The sequence below is a fragment of the Sus scrofa genome, chromosome X, assembly GCF_054392235.1.
Source record: "Sus scrofa isolate SSC_HxYL_T2T_F1_AM1 chromosome X, Sscrofa_HxYL_maternal_Yorkshire_Landrace_v2.0, whole genome shotgun sequence".
Taxonomy (NCBI): Eukaryota; Metazoa; Chordata; class Mammalia; order Artiodactyla; family Suidae; genus Sus; species Sus scrofa.
Genome location: NC_139401.1, coordinates 13171356 through 13193256, shown reverse-complemented (window position 1 = coordinate 13193256; position 21901 = coordinate 13171356). Strand labels below are relative to the sequence as shown.

At 46.6% G+C, this 21901-nt stretch overlaps 1 protein-coding gene across 3 annotated transcripts in view; it reads right to left on the bottom strand.

Moving 5' to 3' along the window:
- Window positions 1-5038: 5038 nt before the first annotated feature.
- Window positions 5039-21901, bottom strand: part of PRPS2 (phosphoribosyl pyrophosphate synthetase 2) — a 27553-nt gene continuing 10690 nt past the window's right edge. The window contains exons 3-8 of one of the 3 annotated variants that reach the window (XM_085006167.1): window positions 19203-19301; window positions 17812-17936; window positions 10484-10657; window positions 9744-9903; window positions 7533-7639; window positions 5039-5533 (exon numbers count right to left, since the gene is read on the bottom strand). In XM_085006167.1, the coding sequence (XP_084862293.1) occupies window positions 7547-7639; window positions 9744-9903; window positions 10484-10657; window positions 17812-17936; window positions 19203-19301 (651 nt within the window). In that variant the 3' untranslated portion in view covers window positions 5039-5533; window positions 7533-7546. 3 annotated transcript variants of the gene reach the window in all.

Sequence of the window (21901 nt, the reverse complement as noted above, 5' to 3'; positions counted from 1 at the left end):
TTTTTTACAATGCTGAAAAAAAAAGAAATACACCAATAAAAATACTAAAAACAAAACAAAAAACACACAGAAAAACAAACTAACTCCCGGCACCATTGCCCTGGCCCCCAATGAATGATGGCGTCTACAAGGGTGGAGCTGTCATCCTCTTTTTTTTTTTTAATTTTTTTTCTTTTGGTCTTTTTGGCATTTTTTGGGCCGCTCCCGCGGCATATGGAGGTTCCCAGGCTAGGGGTCTAATCGGAGCTGTAGCCACCAGCCTGTGCCAGAGCCACAGCAATGCAGGATCCAAGCCGCGTCTGCAACCTACACCACAGCTCACGGCAACGCCGGATCGTTAACCCACTGAGCAAGGGCAGGGATCGAACCCGCAACCTCATGGTTCCTAGTCGGATCTGTTAACCACTGCGCCACGACGGGAACTCCTGTCACCCTCTTGTGTTGCCTACATCATGTGCTTGTGGATAAAACAAGCCATGGAAACTCTAATGGCTTGATCCCTGTAAGCCTTGGTCATGAAATTTTATTTCTCTGGTACTTATATCAGAGCCCCATCCTAACACAACGGTCTCCTAGTAACTGCTCCATCAAAAGCAAGGGGTGAGGAGTTTCCTGGCAGTCCATTGGTTAAAAAAGAAGAAGAATGAATGGGTGAGTGTGTGAGAGACAGCCTCCTTCACTTTACTGCAGACGAAAGACCCAAGCCAGGAGGGAAGACTATCGATAGGAACCTTGTGTTTGACGTCTGTGGGAACCAAAAGGTTCATAAGGAGCCAAATACAAAAATACAGAGAGGCATGAGGTATTTCTCAGATGGACAGTTCCTAAATTGCACACAAGTTACAAAACATCTTCAAATGACAGGGGTGGAGACAGTGTATATGGCTGCATCAATGAACACAACTCAGTAAGGACTTTTTTTAAAAAAAATTACTCAATGAATTTATTACATTTATAGTTGTACAATGATCATCACAACCCAATTTTATAGGATTTTCATCCCACGACCCCAGCGCATTCCCCCACCCCCCAAACTGTCTTCTTCGGAAACCATAAGTTTTTCAAAGTCTATGGGTCACTATCTGTTCTGCAAAGAAATTCAGTCTGTCCTTTTTTTCAGGACAGTGCAAGTATTTGATGTTGGTGTCTCATTGTCTGACTTCACTTAGCATGATCATTTCTAGGTCCATCCATGTTGCTAAAAATGTCAGTATTTCATTCCTTTTAATGGCTGAGTAATATTCCATTGTGTATGCGTACCACAGCTTCTTGATCCACTCCTCTGTCAATGGACATTTAGGTTGTTTCCATGTCTTGGCTATTGCAAATAGTGCTGCAATGAACATTGGAGTACGTGTGTCTTTGCGAGTCATGGTTTTCCCTGGACAGATGCCCAGGAGTGGGATTGCTGGATCAAATGGAAGTTCCATGTTTAGTTTTCTGAGGCATCTCCATACTGTTTCCCACAGTGGGTGCACCAATTTACAATCCCACCAACAGTGCAATAGGGTTCCTTTTTCCCACACCCTCTCCAGCGCTTATTGTTTGTAGACTTTTTGATGAGTAAGGACTTCTTGAGCCATGGAAAACCAGCCGTCTTGTGCCAACCGGGTTCCCTCCGTGTGCTCTTTAATGCATGGGATATGGTCCATGACTTGTGTCTTCAGGGAAGCGCTGCTCTTTGAAGGCTAACAAAGTCGTCAGTGAGGAAATGTTTGCATTGTCACCGCGGGGAAAGGTCTGTCCCTCTTTCAAAGCCTTAGGAGGGTGCTCTGTAGCCCTGGCTCTAAAGACAGGCTATTCTGAGGCTTAAAGAAAGTTAGGATCCTCCCTGGCTCCTCCGGCGAGTACACGTCAACGGCACTTCCTGAGTTCACTCTATAACAAACAGACATTACCATGTGCCCCCAGAGAATTACCCGGAAGATTCTGCAAAGTGACACAAATTCACTCTAAGTCCTCACAATTGTTCTGTGATCCATGGTCAGGCGTAGCTTCGAGGCAAGAAGATACAAGGTTTAACACTTCCTCTCTAGGCACCATCAGAGAATTATTCATCCACAGACACAAAAGGTCAAGTGCGCACAGACGTGGTAAGATCTCTAAATACACAGAAGGGCGATGTGAGCTTCTGTTGCAGTGAACATTTGAGACACTCTGCCTTCTAGCTGGACTGTTCCCCAGGGTCTCTACAAGCCACTATGGCTTTAAGGGCTGCTGTACCAAAGGAAGGGCAGTCAAGCCAGGTCCCGAGTGTTTCCTAAAAGTGCCCCCCCCCTTATTTGTGACTACAGCCTTCAATTCTATAGCTAACTGACCATTAAAAAAAAAAAAAAAAACTGTGATGCCACAGGTTGCTGGCCCATCATTGGGCTTGTTATATGGACTCTTTTTGGTTGCAAGTGGCACAAGATCAGAGCCAGGCTTATGGGATTCCTTAGCCAAAGTGGTGCTAGCGATCCAGAACCATCCACCTTAGAAGAAAGAAAACGAGAATAACTGAGCATCCAGGTGTCCCCAGGACGGAGGGCTTTCACTGGAGAGCAAACACAGAGAAAGTCCCCTGCAAGCCCAAACAAGCTGTTCACCTGATGGGGAAGGGCCCATCTTTGCCACATTAGAACCACAACCTTCAGCTAGCAGAAGTATTCCAGCTCAATCTATCATCAAGGTCATGGCCTATGCCATGGGACTTCTGTAATCATCTAGCCCCTCATTTTCACAAAGTGGGGTAGACACTTCCTCCGGGTCATAAAGCTTGTTGTAGCATACCAGGAACCAGGCCCGAGACTGCCACACTCTCCATTCAGGGTAGTTTTCACTGCATTACAGTTTCTGCTTTCCCATTCTCTATCGTTCTTGTAGTACTGAGTTCAGCTGAGTTTTCTTTTTTTTTTTCTTTCTTTTTTTTTTTTCTTTCTTTTTTTTTTTCCCCACTGTACAGCAAGGGGGTCAGGTTATCCTTACATGTATACATTACAATTACATTTTTCCCCCCACCCTTTCTTCTGTTGCAACATGAGTATCTAGACAAAGTTCTCAATGCTACTCAGCAGGATCTCCTTGTAAATCTATTCTAAGTTGTGTCTGATAAGCCCAAGCTCCCGATCCCTCCCACTCCCTCCCCCTGAGTTTTCTTTTGATCACAGGACTCAGAACAGTGCAAACTGCTGTTGATATTGGGTACCATTTTTTTTTTAAATGTTGGGAAGGTGAATGGAATCAGGTTGCTGTAAATGGCCTCAACTGGTCACCATCTCCACTCCTACATGGCATCCATTCCTGTCATCTCTCTACCCCAGTGAAGTACCTACGACATGCAACCATCTGTCATCACTGAATGCTACCCTTGACGGAGATGGTCATAGGCCAGGACAACGTACCCCTGGGGTGAGGGGAATCATGTTGGTAACTTGCTCACAGGCATGTGGATTGGTCTCTAGAAAGTGCATGCAAATCTGGCTTCTTCATACCCGCTTCGATTCTTTCAAAGGGAAGATTTAAGATGCCTGTTCTAAAAAACCAAAGTTCAGGTCCAAAACAATCAGTTCTAAGCACTTTACAGGTAGCATCTCACTCAATCCTTATGACATCCTCTGAGTTTAGTTAACCTACTGAGCAAGAAACCCCATTTCATATATGCAGAAACTGAGGCACAGAGGGGATAAGCAACTCGCCCAAAGAGGCTTTGTTGTCACTGTCTTAACTCTAAGTGGTTGAGTCTGTGTTTCTGAGCACCATGCTCTTTCAGAAAAGAAGAGCTCAAAGGTGACAGTGAAGCAAACCAATCCAGAATGTGGACTCAGAAAGAAGGGGGAAAGGTGGAGGGAGGGCTCAGTTCTTGGGAGCAGATGAACCAATAAGGTGAAGATTTGTAGTGAACAGAAGCAACTCTGTCAACTTCGCCATGCAGTGCCCTCGAAGGGTACAGTAGGATGTTTCAGCCCATCTTCACTGGATCTTCTCACTCAAACATAGTATGTACTAAACACCCTAGGCTGTCCTGCTTCAGTCCACGCTGGAGTGCAGCCACTGGTTCTGGAAAATTCTGCCATTTAGTGCCATCTATAATGGGAGGCCCTTCACAAATCCCTTTCTCAACTTCCCAGTTTAATTCAATCCTCTGAACCCTGTAGTATTTCATCTTTCCCTTTGACACTTGGCCTGTCCCACCCTGTAGCTTAGACAGGGGGTTTGACAGGAACTGTCATATGAAATCGAACACTTTCGAGAGGTATGACAGCATTAATTAGGTAAAACTCTAAAGTCGATGAAGTGGTTTTGGTGTTTCCATCTCTCCATTTTCTTCCTCTCTTCTAGAACATTCTACCATGGTCTGTTTGAAACGCTGATCTTCTCTGGTGGACTTGGTTTTAGTTCTTAGTCTTTCACTGGGATTTTAGGTCCAAATTTGTCACTCTCAGCAATATCCACGCTCTAGTCAAGGCCGGATCCATCCAACAGGTAAGGTCTACATTGCCGCTGGGTACGGTTAGGTCTAGTCTAGTTAGTTGATAAATGTACCAGAAGCCCTTTAAAATACAAAAGTGGAGCTACATAATGATAAAAAAAAGAAAACCAATCCATTCAAAGTTAAGCTTTACTCGGAGAACCATAATTATAAATTTATTTTGGCCCCACAAGAGTTAAAAGTGTCACTGAATAGGCAGTTATCTTATAGGAGCAGAAAACTGTTCTTGGTGCTTCTGAAATCAAAGCACATGAAAAACTTCTATGGGGCCTACATTTAAGTTTTGTCAGCTCCAACCTATGTACACTGAACACTACTACTCTGATGAGTAATTTTGCAGGAAACATCTAGAATTCTTAAGTGGCACAGCTATTATGCTGTGGAGCAAAGAGACTGCCCATTGGTTCTTCAAAGACACCTTCAAAATGAAGAGATGACTTCAATTAACTTCTGGCTTTACTGTACTTTGATGTGCTGGTCTATTACTGTGAAGCAGCAAACATTTCAGGCACTCCATCAAAACACACCACTTGTCAAAATATATTACTCCACAATGATGCTACAAACTAGAAAGGAAGAAGGAGCATGATTTTATTGAAATGTTTTAGTACAGTGTTGCAAGATCTTTAAATCCTATTTTCTAAACCAATACAAGCACTGCAAACGATGCATTTCCTGAGATGCAGTTGACTTCCTCTCTACCCAAGGAAAGTTATAATCTGCATCGCTTTAAAGCTGATTAATGTTCAAGTGGAAGCTGAGTGACTCTGGTATATTCTTATTTCTCTGGGTCCCCTTTTTGGCAAGGTGTACGCCGAGTTGACCCCCGTTCCGCAGAGTTGGAAAGAACTGACATATTTGGTGGTTTCGCTTCAATGTTTCCACACAAGCAGTGAGGGGAGGCACAAGCTCTGGGATTAAGCTGCTCTCAAGGCTGTCTTCATCATCTTTGTCGAATGGATCCATCCAACAGGTAAGGTCTACACTGTCGCTGTACGGGGCTAGGTCTAGTCTAGTTAGTTGATAAATGTACCAGAAGCCCTTTAAAATACAAAAGTGGAGCTGGATAATGATAAAAAAGAAAACCAATCAGTTCTTAATTCAGAGAATGACAACACCAAGTTTTCTTTGTTTATTGGAAGATTGTTTTTTAAAATCAGCTCTATATGTTAGACTCTGTATCTTAGATGAAATGATTGCCTTTAAATCAACTGGTTTTAGTCTCTGTCAACACGTCTACACTTATATGCCAAACCATCTGCTTGTGCACGTTCATAACTACATTTTCATTTCTGTGCATAGAAACGTCAAGAAATACAGGTATCTCTCATTTGTCCACAATAAAAATTACATACATCTCAACAGGCTCTTTACATATCTCAAATCAACTCTTTCTAGATAAGAGTCCATCTGTATTGCATAGCTGACCTTACCAGGCTCCAATGCCATATTTTTCTCAAAAGCCATCTTAAGGTACAGCAGAATGCTAATTTCTGCAATGAGTAAACTAATACTTCTTAACTTTGATTCGACCTCTGCTGTACTGAAGTTTGAAACCTTAACGATTGCTATCCAGGTTTGTTGATGACTAATTTTCATTTCTCCACTCATAGAATTGAGATCAGAGAATTTCTCCTCGTCAAGTTTTGAGATTCAGCAGAAGGCAGAGATTGTTATTTATTATTCTTGGGCTCTGTCTATGCAGGCACGTTTTCTTCTTTGGGGGCTGAAGCACTCAGTTGGCTGTCCGCCACCAACACGCACTTAGTAAAATTCAGCATCAATGCCTGCCACCTGCCAGAGAGGACGGGAGAGGGGGGCACCCCACTCAGGAGTCGTCTAAGGCCACCTGTGGATAAAGCTGTCTTCCCTCTGCCATCACCCCTGGGCCACCACTTGAACATTACCTTAATGGAGCAACTAATGTTTACTTATTCGTCCTTTTTCGGTAGGCCTTTCTCACCCACATTTTTCATGTAACAGCTTCAGTTAAAAATCCTCTGTTGCCTAAGAGGCTTGCTCCTTCTCGTTACAAAAGGCCGAAGACCATGAGCTCAACACCAAGGAAATAGTGTTAAAATATGTATTTGGAGGCACCCACAAAAGTTCACCTTTTTATTTTGTTAAAAGCAAAACAGTGATCGGACTAGTCAATGGGTGGGGACTTTAAGAAGTGGAAACCCGCAACATGAAACCACTGGAAAAAAGGCAAAGTAAAAGCAAGAGCTAAAAAAGGGACATAAAAAACCACGATGGCAGGACACGAGGTGCATCTGGGATGGGCACAGAAGAGCGTGAATGTGACAGTGAACTTGGAGACTATCTCAAAACAGTTCCTCAATCAGATCTACCGCTGAACACAATTTTGGAGTTTGAGAACATGATATTGCACGTAAGTGATAGTCATGTTTTTCAAAAGTGGCCACAGAAAAAATTCTGAATTACACTGCCTCTGATAGGTCTAATGTTTACCCAAAATCGATGTGTCAGTGGCCACCTTCAGCTACATAAAATTTGGTCTAAATTCAGCATAATGGCCCAAAGGGTTTATTGGAAACCTGATCAGTGAAACAAATATTCAACACTCAGGGTATTACACATTTTCTAAAGGTTGACTCAGAAGTAAAAGGCTAATTCTCTACGAGGTGTTATCCGAATGTCCATAGGCATTGTCATTTTATATTTACACAGAGGCTTTAATCTGACGTGACCTTTGGCAACCCCGAAACACATAAACTATGAACTTCCAGAATGGCAACATGCACTTAAGTTGTGGCCTCCAAGTACTGCCAGAACAAAGGAAAAGGTCACCTATCAGAACAGGTCAAGATGACAAAAATACTTCTCATTGAAGGCTGTGCACTTAAAAGATCAAATAAACCACCGCCCTCCCCAGCAAACTGGAAATCAACGGTCAAGAGCTTTAGAAGGAGAAACACTGGGCTGGGGAGCACACAAAGTTCTGATGCTTCTGCATTAATATAACTACTCAGTTCTAAAGCTAAAGAAAACATCAGACAAATGCACGCGAGTCAGAAGCCAGCTCAGGCTTGCTCCACACCTCCCATCCTGGCCTTAGAGCGGGACGTGGCTGAACAGGTAAGACACAGATTCGCCGTTGTGGGTCCTGCGGATGGCCTCGGCCAAGATCATCGAAATGTCGATAACCTAAAGGCCAACGAGAAGACAGAGAGGGGGAGGGGAAAGGGGGACATCTTAGTCACGTTTAGTCAGAAACTCAGAAGCCAAAAAGCTTAGGAATGATTTCGCCAGCACATAACAACGGGCTGCTTTCAAAACCCTCTGCACCCATTTCTGCCGAGAGGACAGACAGCTTGAGGTCCATCTTCCAACTGCAGACTCGTACGGGATCCTGGAAGGGAGGTTTTCCACTGCAGATGCTTCAAGGGCTTTTCAGTCTGCTCTCTTAACCAGAGACATCCATTTCTCGGGGTGCTTGTTGCTTACAAATTAATTTCACTCAATCATTATGTGCAAAGTTTTTCTCTCTCGGTCTCTGAAAACACAGGGGCTGGGCCGTTTAACAGCACAGCTGTGATCATCGAACTCCGGGTCAACATGAGAACAGCCCCAGACAACACATATAGAATGGGCATGGCTGTGTTCCAATAAAACTTTATTTACAAGAACAGATGATGGCCTGGATTGGGCCTGTGGGCCTTCATTTGCTGACTCTCAGCTACTGCTAATCAGAGAGCAAAATCTAAGGCGCAGCTATTCTGATCATTTTTTAACCAATCTTCTGGCGCCAAATGGACACGGATGGATGAGAAATCATGAAGCGAGTCACGAGGATCCATCATCATGCTCCAATGATGGGAATGGAATGGAGGCTTCCAGCAATGAAGGAACTTGCCAAAGTTCACTGAGACACAGAGGCAAAATGGGGACTCAAACCCCTTCAACTGATTTCAGGCCAGTCCGTGTAAAACGATCACTGCCAACTCTCTGGGAGCCTCCCAAGACAGGAGGGGCAGGAAGGAGTAACGCGGCATATGGAGGTTCCCAGGCTAGGGGATGAATCGGAGCTGTTGCTTCCGGCCTACACCACAGCCACAGCAAGAAGGGGTCCAAGCCAGGTCTGCGACCCACTCCACAGCTCATGGCAACACTGGATCCTTAACCCACTGAGCAAGGCCAAGGACTGAACTCGGAACTCTCATCCTCATGGATACTAGGCGGGTTCGTTACCGCTGAGCGACAACGGGAACTCTGACATTTTCACCATTTTTTTTTTTTTTTGGTCTTTTTTTTTTTTTTTGCCATTTCTTGGGCCGCTCCTGTGGCATATGGAGGTTCCCAGACTAGGGGTCTAATCGGAGCTGTAGCCACTGGCCTACGCCAGAGCCACAGCAACGGGGGATCCGAGCCATGTCTGCGACCTACACCACAGCTCACGGCAACGCCGGATCCTTAACCCACTGAGTGAGGCCAGGGATCGGACCCGCAACCTCATGGTTCCTAGTCGGATTCGTTAACCTTTGAGCCATGACGGGAACTCCCATTTTATCCATTTTTAAATATACGACTGAGTAGCATTCAACTCAACCATCACTATTACTTATTTCCAAAACTTTATCATCCCAAACAGAAACTCCGCACCCATTAAACACTAACTCTCCATCGCCTCCTCCTGGCAACCACCACTCTCCTTTCCCTTTCTATGCTCTACTCTGGGGCACTCGGCTAGGTGGAACTTAGTTAAAATATCCTATGTGTCTTTCCGTGATTGGTTTCTTTCATTTAGCATACTGCTTTCACGGTTCACCCCTGTTGTCACCTTTGCCACAATCTCCTTCCTTTTTAAGGCTCAGGAGAATTCCGGCGTTAAGAGACCACACTTGTGTACAATGGACAGTTGCATCCACTCAACCGTTGGTTGACATTTGGTCATTTCCACCTTTTGGCTACTGTGAACAGGGCCTGATGTGAATATCCGTGCACAAGGTTTGGGGGAATAACCCTAGAGGTGGAGCTGGGGGGTCATATGGTACCTCCGTGTAGCTTTAAGCAGAACTTGTTTCTTACTGTTTTTCTACTGTGGCTTTATTCACTTACTATTTCTAACTGTGACATCTGCTGGCCCCGGCCCTTCGCAGAGATCTGACATGTATGAGACCTTCCCGTTGTGGGAAACTGCCATCTCTGCCAACCTGCCTTAGCAGCAATCACACATACAAGACACATGCTATTGTCTGGGATGTGAGGTCGGTGCCGCACGGCTTGGCTCTGTCTGCAGTGTAACCAGTACCTGAATCTTGGAGCAGTGCTTCATTTTGTCCTCTTGTGGAATGGTGTTGGTGACAACAACAGCCTCAAAGGCGGCATTATTTATTCTGGAAATAGCTGGCCCAGAGAAGATCCCATGGGTAAGGATAGCATATACTTTGGTGGCTCCGGCAGAGAGTAGCCTATAAAATCAAAGACAAAAAATACCGTCTTCTCCTTCTGCGTTCAGTTTCAAGAAGTACCTTCTCTGACCTTTTTAAAAATACACTGAAAGTTCCATCTGGAAAATGAAAACCAGCCCATAGAGGACTTTTTTTTTTCCTCCCAAGAAAAAACAAATGGGTCTAGAATTGCCTTTGGTCTGAAACACTGCTGCTAATAAGCAACCAGTCATAATTCGGAAAAGTAGGCCTGGTATTTATTTATTTATTTTGTCTTTTTAGGGCCACATCCAGGGCATACGGAGGTTCCCAGACTAGGGGTTGAAGCAAAGCTGTAAGCTGCTGGCCTACACCACAACCACAGCAACGCCAGATCCGAGCTGCGTCTGTGACCTACACCACAGCTCACGGCAATGCCGGATCCCCAACCCACTGAGCAAGGCCAGGGATCGAACCTGCATCCTCATGGATACGAATCGGATTTGTTTCCGCCGTGCCACGACGGGAACTCCTCTTGGGCCCGGTTTTTAAAAGCTGGCATTTCCCCCTTTTTTAACGAGACGTCCTAGTGCTCTCCCAAACTCCCAAACCGCCCGCATACTTGTCTGCAGCATGGCAGATGGTGCCACACGTGTCAGCCATGTCATCCACAAGGATGGCCACTCGGTCCTTCACGTCGCCCACCAGGACCATCCGGTCCACTTCATTCGCCTTCTTCCTCTCCTTGTGAATCAAGGCAAACTCCACATTCAACCTGTCTGCAATTGACGTGACCCTGTTCAAAGACACAGACGGAAATGTCACATACTGGCGACGCGCAGACAAACACGTGTCTTCCATGGCTGTATCTTAGGACCGTTGTAACCAGCCCGGCCCAAGATAACGCAAGAATCAGGCCTCACTTGCAAAGCCAGGCCGGGTCGCTTAACACAATACGCATTAAGCGACGCACAGGGAGACACGTGCCAGAACACAGGCTTGCGTTGGTGGCGGTGGCTGGTGGGGAAAACCGGGGCACCTTGACCACAGGCTAAAACTCCTGGCTGAGAAGCCGACGCTCAGTGCGTTAGTGTTTGCAGGCACCTTTTGAAGTCAGGAGCGCAACTGAAAGCGAGTTATTCAGAACCTACCATCTGCTCAGTTTGGGGAGCAGCCAGCAGGGACAGAGTCCTGGTTAGCATAACCACACAGTCCATAGGTTTGTGACAACGGGCCTCACCACACTCGAGGCCTCCTGAGACGGCCATCACAGTCCAGACCTCTGCTCACCTACAGCCAAGACTCAGAGCTTATCAGCTCGGAAAGGCCTGAGCTGGCAATGGAAGGAGGAAAACATGGCAGGCCAGGCTTGCCGGTGAGGCTCAGGGCATTCTGGATTTTTCCTGTGAGGAATAAACTGCAATGATGAAACTTAGTATAAAACAGTGCCCTAGACATAAGATGACATGAAGATTTTCCTGTTTTATTATTTTTTGGTAACGGCTGCATCCATGGCATATGGAAGTTTCTGAGCCAGGGACTGAACCTGAGCCACAGCTGAGACCTATGCCACAGCTGTAGCAATGCCGGATCCTTGGAGCCACTGAGCCAGGCCCGGGATTAAACGTGCACCTCCAAAGTGACCCGAGCAACAACAGTCAGATTCTTAACCCAGTGTGCCACAGCACAGCTTTTTTCTTTTTTTTACTCTTTTACTTACAGTCACTCATGATGCAATGCAGCTGAAAAAATTTGTACTGAGGGATCAAAACACACACACTCAGGCACCCTAATTCAGGAGGCGGTGAATGGACACAACCATTCACGGGACACGACCTTTAAGCCCTGGCTCCATTCACTGTGATCTTTTCAGATGGTGACCACAAGCGGTGCTCTGTGGGTGCTGATCCAGCAAAGGGCAACCAAGGCTGAGAGGAACCCATTTTCTGGGGCCAAGAGGGCAGCGTGAAGGGAACTGTGTACTTCATATGTACTTGGCTATTTCTAAGAACATTCAACAACCAGTATTTTTTACATTGTGGTTTTTACAAAAAGTAAATAAATAACAGAATTTTTTTTTTTTTGGTCTTTTGTCTTTTTAGGGCCGCACCCGCAGCATATGGAGGTTCCCAGGCTAGGGGTCTAACTGGAGCTACAGCTGCCAGCCTACGCCAGAGCCACAGCAATGCCAGATCCGAGCCACGTCTGCAACCTACACCACAGCTCACGGCAACGCCAGATCCTTAACCCACTGAGCGAGGCCAGGGATCAAACCTGCAGCCTCATGGTTCCTAGTTGGATTCGTTTCCACTGTGCCACGACAGGAACTCCAAATAACAGAATTTGAATGGTGACAAACACGCTGCCCCACAATCACCTTATGATATTTACTACTATCTATCAGCCAATTTTGTGAAAGACAAACCATTTATTTAATTTATTTATTTTTGTCTTTTTGCTATTTCTTGGGCCGCTCCCAAGGCATGTGGAGGTTCCCAGGCTAGGGGTCGAATTGGAGCTGCAGCCACCGGCCTACGCCAGAGCCACAGCAATGCCAGATCCGAGCCGCGTCTGCAACCTACACCATAGCTCATGGCAACGCCAGGTCGTTAACCCACTGAGCAAGGGCAGGGACCGAACCCGCAACCTCATGGTTCCTAGTCGGATTTGTTAACCACTGCGCCACGACAGGAACTCCAGACAAACCATTTAAACTCCAGTTAAAGAAAGGTCGTTCCTCAGAACTTGAAACATTTTCCCAAGAAAAGACTAGAACACCTTATGGATGTGCATATATATGTGCCTATGTTTTATTATCTGTAAAGACCAGAAAGATCTCCATATGGCAGGGCCCCTAGTCCACAGCTCTGCATGCAGAAGCACCACTCTCAGGGGCTGCAGTTCTAAGCCACTCATCCAAGCAACAACCTGGGTTCACACCTTAGCCAGGTGACCCACTCTCCTGAGCCTGTGCACAAACACGCCAGCAGGGGGCGCAGAGGCCTGGGTGGGAAAGAAGCTAAGTAGTGTGGTTTTGGCGGGTGGGGGAGGGCATGGAAAAGGAATGGGGTGTCCCAGCCGCTTCAGGTACCCAAAGGTACTAGCAAACACAAAAAAGAAAGGAAAATATTCCTGCGAAAAGCCCCCTGGGTTGCTGGAACATTCCTACCTCTAAATAGGCTACAGGTCTTCTTTTCGAGGGGTATAACTAAGACTTAATACCTAGTCCTGACGTAGGAGGTATCACACAGAAACCTCAGCTGGAGGAGTGAGAACAAAAATGATACAGTTTGAGTTCCATTTCTTCTGGATACACAACTACATTCTTCCCAAAGGAGAGAGAGGAAAAATGTCTAATCTGAATTATTTATTTTCACCGACTTCCCCAACCAGTTTTATGTTAATACTAGCTCAACAGTGGGAGGTGTGGTTCCTAAGGTCTCCTTTTCTTAGCTTCGAAGGCTACCCACGAGTGACATCTTGTGGCGACAGTAAGTTTTACCTGGAACAAATCAAGGCTCAAAGTTGTTTCTAAGACAAGTTCGGGTATTTCAGATAGATACCTATTTTCTTTGGTGAAATAGGACTTTCTGCAGCAAGCAGAGAAGCCACAGATAATGGCATGTATCACGTGTCAGCTGCGAGGCTGTTGTGTCAGTTTGGCAAGAACTTACTCTAGAATACGAGGATGACAACGATATGAAGCAAAAATGGGGGGGGGGAGGGGGAGGAACAGAGGTGACAACAAATCTGAAATGCACATCCCCAAAAAGCTCGCCTTTCCCTGCACAGAGGGAGCAGGGGTGCTCTAACTGGAACTGCTCTGAAGGGGATCTTTACAAACAGCTTCTCACTGCTGGCCATTTCCTCTGGTTAGCTGATTCTGCATTTTTTTAACGAAACAAAGATTGGCAAACAGATGGGGGAACTTGGTATATAATAAAAGATGGCATTTCAAATCGATGGGGAGAAAGGGATATTTAATAGTATAGGAACAATCAGATCGCTGGGAGGACAAAGAGTTGGATTTGTAACTCACTTTTTACTCCAAAACAAATTTCAGACAGAGGAAAAACTGCAACATTAAACGCAACCCGGAGTTCCCGTCGTGGCACAGTGGAAACGAATCCGACTAGGAACCATGAGGTTGCGGGTTCGATCCCTGGCCTTGCTCAGTGCGTTAAGGATCCAGCATTGCTGTGAGCTGTTGAGTAGGCCAGCGGCTACAGTTCCGATTTGACCCCTAGCCTGGGAACCTCCATATGCTGTGGGTGCAGCCCTAAAAGGACCAGAAAAAAAAAAAAAAAGGCAACCCAACAGCAACAACAAAAGGCAACCCTTCAAATATATGAAATCGTGGGAGAAGGAAAATGTTAAGGGTGAACCCTTCATAAACCCAGAAGCCATCATGTGAAAAAGAGATAAAGATGACCACAGAAGAATGTTTTCAAACTCTTGCAGAGAACAAAACTACACAAGAGGACGGAGTGGAAAATCTGGGGAATTATTTGCAACACACAGGAGAAGCAAAGATGTCACTTCCTGCCTGTGCCCAGCTGCTGACAAACCAGAGGAAGAAGCCTGCAGCTGACAGAGGAGGAGAAAGGTATGAATGACAAAGAAACATTCCCAAAACATGACCGATAAATAAACTCAACCTTATGCACAACAACCAGAACTAACAGAAAGTGAAGCCATGGAGCATTTAGCTGATTTGTAAAGTAAAAGAAGTCTGGGAGTTCCCTGGTGGCCTAGTGGTTAAGGATCCAGCATTGTCACTGCTGTGGTGGAGGTTTGACCCCCAGCCTGGGAACTTCTGTATGTAGCAGGTGCGGGCCAAAAAAAAAAGTAAAAGAAGTCCAAAAATTTGCTAAGTGGGTGAACCTCTGTACCAAGTCGCTGTCATCCATACTCAGGAATGTCAACTTTTTTTAAAAAGTGAATTATAGCTGATTTATGGAGTTCCCGTCGTGGCTCAATGGTTAACGAACCCGACTAGCATCCATGAGGTTGCGGGTTCGACCCCTGGCCTTGCTCAGTAGGTTAAAGATCCGGCGTTGCCATGAGCTGTGGTGTAGGTTGCAGACACGGCTCAGATGTGATGGTGCTGCGGCTGTGGTGTCAGCTGGCAGCTGTAGCTCCGATTGGACCCCTAGCCTGGGAACCTCCATATGCTGCAGATGCGGCCCTAAAAAGCAAAAAATAAATTTAAAAAAAAAAAGATACAAAAATTGAATGATAGCTGATTTACAATACTGTGTTGGTTTCAGGCATACAGCACAGTGACCCAGTCAGACACATCTACCTATTCCTTCTCAGATTCTTTCCCATCACAGGTTATTACAAGATACTCAATATAGTTCCCTGTGCTATACACTGGGGCCTGGTTTCTCATCTATTTTATACAGAGTCCTGTGTATCTGTTAATCCCAAAGGTCTATCTTCTTGGAAAGGCCACATTTGGACCCTGTCCATCAAAATCGAAAAGGCTGGAGTTCCCGTCATGGCTCAGTGGTTAACGAATCCGACTAGGAACCATGAGGTTGCGGGTTCGGTCCCTGCCCTTGCTCAGTGGGTTAACGATCCAGCGTTGCCGTGAGCTGTGGTGTAGGTTGCAGATGCGGCTCGGATCCCGTGTTGCTGTGGCTCCGGCGTAGGCCGGTGGCTACAGCTCCGATTCGACTCCTGGCCTGGGAACCTCCGTATGCCGCGGGAGCGGCCCAAAGAAATAGCAAAAAGGCAAAAAGGCAAAAAAATAAAAAAATTTAAAAAAAAAAATAAATAAAAAAGGCTCAGGCCCCAGGCCTGGGCAAGAGCAGTTCGAGGAATGCATCCTACTCGCACGAGGATCCAAACCGTGAAAGGACTGTGGTGCCACACACAGGGCCCAAGAGTACGAACAGCAGCAGCACCTGCTAACAAGGAACAGGAAACTGATCGCAGGAATCACGACTCCACACACAAGGGGCGATTACCTGGCTTCGAAAAGCCAGAAAGCACATCTTCAGCACAGCCTGCTAAGGCGGAACACGTTTTCAAAAAACAGTGAAGACGTGTGTGCAGCATATGAGCATCTGTGTGACATTAAAAAAGGAGCGGTATGTTTGAATAAGGAAATTCTCCCTTCGGAAAGAAGAGAGGCCTCTCAGGAAGGACCATCTCCCTGTTTGAAGTTTGGCAAAGAGTATGTTTAGTTTTAGACAACGCATTAAAAAAAAACAGGGTCGGGATAGGAAAAGACAAGGCCACACAAGTTTGTGGAATCTGTGATTCTTTTGGCTTCTTAGCTATCAAAGTCAAGCTGTTCTGGTCAAAACGAGAAATATGCCCGACGCGAAAGCCACATGTTTTATGATGCATCTAGTATACGAAGTGGCCAGAGAGGCAATTCCACAGACAGAACGGTGATTGGTGGCGGCCGAGGGCTGGAGGGAGAGGGAGTGGGGGAGGTCACCCTCTGGGCTGATGAAAATGTTCTGGAATTCGATAGTCGTGATAGACGCCTACCTCTGAATACACAAAACCACTGACCCACCCACTTTAAAATGGATTAACTGCAGGTCCATGAATTCTACCTGCATAAGTTGTTATTAAAAACAAGTTATGGGAGTTCCCACTGTGGCACAACAGGATGGGGGCACCTTGGAAGCACTGGGACGTAGGTTCGATCCCTGGCCCGGCACAGTAGGTTAAGGATCCAGTGTTATGTCCTCATGGAGACTACTCAGATCCATTTCCGCTGTGCCACTATGGGAACTCCTACCTCTCCCTTCCTGACCGAGGGCCCTGCCTGGGCCTTAAAAGCCCCTTCCACTCTTTCCCACCCAGACAGCAGCTGTGCCGCTCGACGAGGTAACGCTGAGTCACTGAGTCTCCAGGTGCAATAAAGTACCCTGGATCCAATCAGAGTTGCATCATTTTCACCCCGATCCTCAACTGTCTGTACCCATGGCTCCTTAACTCCCCTGGATTTGCTGAAGCCCTCTGGACCTGCTGCTCAGCACCGCCTTCTATGCCATTGAGCGCGCGGCGCTCCGATGCTTTCTGCACCTTATTACTTTCTGTCACATTACGGCTTGGCAAGGGTTCTGTGACCCCCATGGTGTTGGCTGCCCACCCCCCTGTTATGTGCAGGCGCTGCAGCCCTGGCTTTTCTAACCTGGCTGTCAAGCATGACCAGGTGGTCTTCAACCGGGAGGGCTTCCCACATAGCGGGGCTCGTGGAATTGGGGACCTGCGCACCCGGAGAAGGAGGCGGATCCCTCCGCACATTTGCCCCTGGCACAGACCCTCCGCTGGCGCTCTCCTGGGTGGCTACTTTCTGGCCGCAGGCAAAGGCCCAGGGCCACGCCTGGCTTTCCGCCCTGGGCTGTAGGGGAGAGGTCTCCCCGTCACCTCCCCTATCTCCAGAGACCCCCCACGCGGGCAGGAACACCCAAGCCAGCTGCCTCTTCCTGGATCCGACGCCCATCCTCCAAGCTACCCGAGTGTGGGTAGCTTGATTTCTTGGCCACAGACATCTCTCTTTCTTGCTGCTCTGCGGACTTGGATTTAAAATCCAGGCCTCTTTTGGCTTCCTCTTCTGGTGAGAAGGACTAGCCTGGTCAATCGTGCTGTTGATTAAAAGCCCAGTTTTACAATTAGGCTCACTGCCTTGACAATGAGAAATTTAAACTTTAAAAATAACTCAAAACATTCTTTGCTGAAAATCACTCTCTGTGTGCACACGTGCGTTTGCGTGTGCTCTTCCTCCACGAGTGATGACGCGTGAAAGGCGCAGCTCTCCGCGCTGGAAGTAGAGCCTGCTGGCTACCGACGTGCTCGCTGGCAACACACACTGTTAACGAACTTAAGACCTGCCTCCTGATCTGACACACCCGGAACAGAAAAAGCGGTCCAGGAGCGCAGAGACCCGCCTTGTGGGCCCCCCCTCCCCCGGGCAGTCGGTACCTTTTGGCGCCGCCGGCATCAGGGGAAACGATGATGCAGTTCCTCCACTCGGCGATGTTCTCCGGAATCCACTGCAGGACCGCGGGCTCCGCGTACAAGTTGTCCACGGGGATATCAAAGAAGCCCTAAGGGGGGGAAGTGGGGACCACACTGGAGCAGGGTTTTTACAAAGAGCTCCTCGTTCACGAAATGAATTTTTTATTCAAAAGAAGCCTTAGCAACAGACTCCCCCTTTCTTTCTTTCAAACTTTTTTTTTGGGGGGGGGCCTTTTTAGGGCTGTGCCCTTGGCATATGGAGGTTCCCAGGCTAGGGGGCGAATCGGACCTACAGCTGCCGGCCGACACCACGGCCACAGCCATGCAGGATCCGCCACGTCTGCGACCTACACCACAGCTCAAGGCAACGCCGGATCCTTAAGCCACTGAGCGAGGCCAGGGATCAAACCCGCGTCCTCATGGATGCTAGTCGGCTTTGCTAACCACTGAGCCACGATGGGAACTTCTTTTTGGAAGTATAGTTGACTTACGATACTGTGTTAGTTTCAAGTGTACAAAAAGTAACTCGGTTTAGAGAGAGAGAGATATATATATATACACATACATACATATATACATACACACATATATATTCTTTTTCAGATTCTTTTCCATTATAGGTTACTACAACATAATGAATATAGCCCCCTGTGCTATGCAGCAGGTCTCTGCTGTTTATTTGATATAAGGTAGTGTGTATCTGCGAATCCCAAACTCCAAATTTACCCCCCCAAACCTGCCCCACTTTGGTAGTCCTAAGTTTGTTTCTATGTCAGTGCAGACTCCCTTTTCTTAACTCTAACAGAATTAAATCCAGACAAATAAGTTCCAGGAGGAGATTTCAGTCCAATCCATATCTTTGGGGACCCAGGCTATTATCTTACCCTGTATCCTAAGGAAAAGGAGAATGGCTTGCAGGGCAGTGGGGGAGGAGAGGTTTGCTGTTACTTAAGCACCTTATTAGAAGCCAAATAGCTATCACAGAGCGCTTGGCTGGTTTTACAGATACAGTAACTACATTACGAAGAGTTTAAAAAAAAAAAAAAACCGAAAACCTGCATTATGATTCTCCTTTTCTACCTATTTTCCAGAAGTTGAGAGGGAATTTTAGAGTTTCTACTGAGAAGCCATTCTTGCTCCTCCAAAAGTGAGCAGTGGCAAGGCTGGGCTGGGGACAGGCGATATCAACATTAAATTCGAAGTTCAGTAAGGATGAAAATCCAAGAGAGTCACCATGCTACAAACTCAGAGACACAAATCAAGTTACCTCCTTCGAAAAATATTCACCAGTTAGGAACGAACCACGTGCATTAAGCCCCCACCCCGACCGAGGACAACCAAGAACATGCTGGAACCTGGATCTGAGAGGCATGCAGGTCCATGGTGATGATGTGATCTGCCCCAGCCACCGACAGCATATTGGCCACAAGTTTTGCTGAAATCGGAGCACGACTCTGAAATATAAAATATGAAGGCACGGATTTTATAACAAGGAAGAGAGGGGTGCATTAGAGTCCTCCCACTACGATTTCCAGGAGAAAGAGGAAGCGCAGATGCTTTACTCCCCGTGAGGAAAATTAACATTAAATAATTTAAAATTCCTTAAACAGGAGTTCCCGTCGTGGCGCAGTGGTTAACGAATCCGACTAGGAACCATGAGGTTGCGGGTTCGGTCCCTGCCCTTGCTCAGTGGGTTAACGATCTGGCGTTGCCGTGAGCTGTGGTGTAGGTTGCAGACGCGGCTCGGATCCAGCGTTGCTGTGGCTGTGGTGTAGGCTGATGGCTACAGCTCCGATTCGACCCCTAGTCTGGGAACCTCCATATGCCGCGGGAGCGGCCCAAGAAATAGCAACAACAACAACAACAACAAAAAGACAAAAGACAAAAAAAATAAATAAATAAAATAAAATTCCTTAAACACTTCAATAATAGGAACTTAATTCTTTAAATGAATTCTTAATAAAGTTGTAAATTTTAACAGCTAAAGATGCGCATCCCCTTTTATTCACCAAATACTTTTTACATCTACTGCTGTGAGACAAGGTGCTTGACACGGGGAAGAGAGAACAAATATCAAAGAAGCGAATAATTATATACCTAAATACATGTAATATCCCAACTGATAGACTTCCAGTTGTGACAAGTATGTAGAAAAAGAGATACCGAGACGGAAAGTGAGAGAGACAGACAGTAGCAGGAAGGATATCGAGTTTAAAGACCCTGGTTGTCAGAGGCCTCTCTGGGGAAAGCACTTCTCTTAAAAAAAAGAAAAAAAAAATTTTTTTTTTGGGGGGGGCACACCTTCGGCACATGGAGGTTCCCAGGCTAGAGGTCGAATCGGAGCTGTAGCCACCGGCCTACACCACAGCCACAGCCACATGGGACCTGAGCCATGTCTGCGACCTACACCACAGCTCACGGCAAGGCTGGAGCCCGGACAGAGCACTTTTAAGGCGAGACCAGCATTCCAGAAAGAGCAGCCTCTGTGACGTCCTGGAGGCTGAGAGGTCACATCCGTGGATGGGACCAAGCCTAGCGTGGCCACAGGCAGAGGTCCAGCAGCAAGTGTGAGGGGGCGCGGGAAGGGAGGCAGAGGCACGTGCTGCAGAGCCCTGGAGGCCAAGGCCAGCCCTTAAAGATGAGTTTCTGCACCATGGCTGGGAGCGAATAGTGTTCCAAATTAAAGCAAAACCAGCCTGAAGAAGGAACGCCTTCTGGTGATGCATAATTTGCTCTTTAGAGAAGGAGATGCAGCCTGACGCTGAATCCTCTCTGCAGCCACCTAACTGCTCATAGCTTTAGTTCCCACACCATCCGCCCTGGACGGTAGCTCCATCCCCATCAAAGCAAATCCAAGGAACCACACAGGCACGATTAGACGACAAGAGTTGCGCATTTTGCTGTAAATAGTGTTCCTATATACCACAAAAAAAGGAAACACAAGCTTAAAAGAAGATCTCACTCAAACTTAAACAGTGTCAAACCTCAATAAAGCTGAAAACAAAAAAGATTTCATTCAAAATAGCAACAAATGATAACAAATAAATGATCCCTGTTAAACACACACACACAATACTCATGCAAACACACGGCGATTATATCACAATGTAAACAGCTTATTTTTCTTTTCTCTAATAACACCATTCTTTTCTCAAAAAACCCTACTACTTTATAATAATACAAGCACACACATACTTTTTTTTTTCTATACACAAAGAGAGGAAACACCCCAGAATGTTAATGGAAGATGTCTCTAGAAAGTGAGATTTGGGAGAAATAGTTTCCTCATTTTTTTTTTTTTGAATAGTGCAAACTTTTCAACTAACTATATAGTGTAACTCAGCTTTTCATCATGTAATTCTCCTGCTCTGCTCCATGTCGCCTGTGGGATAAAAAGTCCTTCCGCCAGTATGTTTTAGCTACTGAGAAGTGGTCGGCCCCCCAGCTCCACCCTCCAGACGTCAGCCACAAGGAAGGGTCCATCCTCGCAGTGGGTACTGGGCTGCTCCTTCCCTCTTGCCTGCACTCCTGCCTTACCCTTAATTCGCCACCATCTCTGCTGAGCCCAGTGCCCTTCAAGCTTCAGATCTGGTTCAAAGCTCTGAACTTCTCAAGGGACAGAGTATTTGGCCTCCACCACTTGGGGCCACCTTAGGCCATGCACTCAAAGACCAACATCAAGAGCTATTTTAGGGAGCTCGCGTTGTGGCGCAGTGGAGACAATCTGACTAGGATCCATGAGGATGCAAGTTCGATCCCTGGCCTCGCTCAGCGGATTAAGGAACTGGTGTTGCCGTGCGCTGTGGTGTAGGTTGCAGACGCGGCTCACATCTGGCGTTGCTAAGGCTGTGGCGTAGGCTGGCAGGTGCAGCTCCAATTAGACCCTTAGCCTGGGAACCTCCCTATGCCACAGGTGCGGCCCTTAACACAAAAAAGCTACTTTAAGTGCGATGCAAAGTTCACAAGTACACCATAAGGCCATCCCTCAAGGGCCCAAGATTGGTTTGGGAGATTTCTACATTATCTGCAGCACCCAGCGCTGTACCCTGCACAC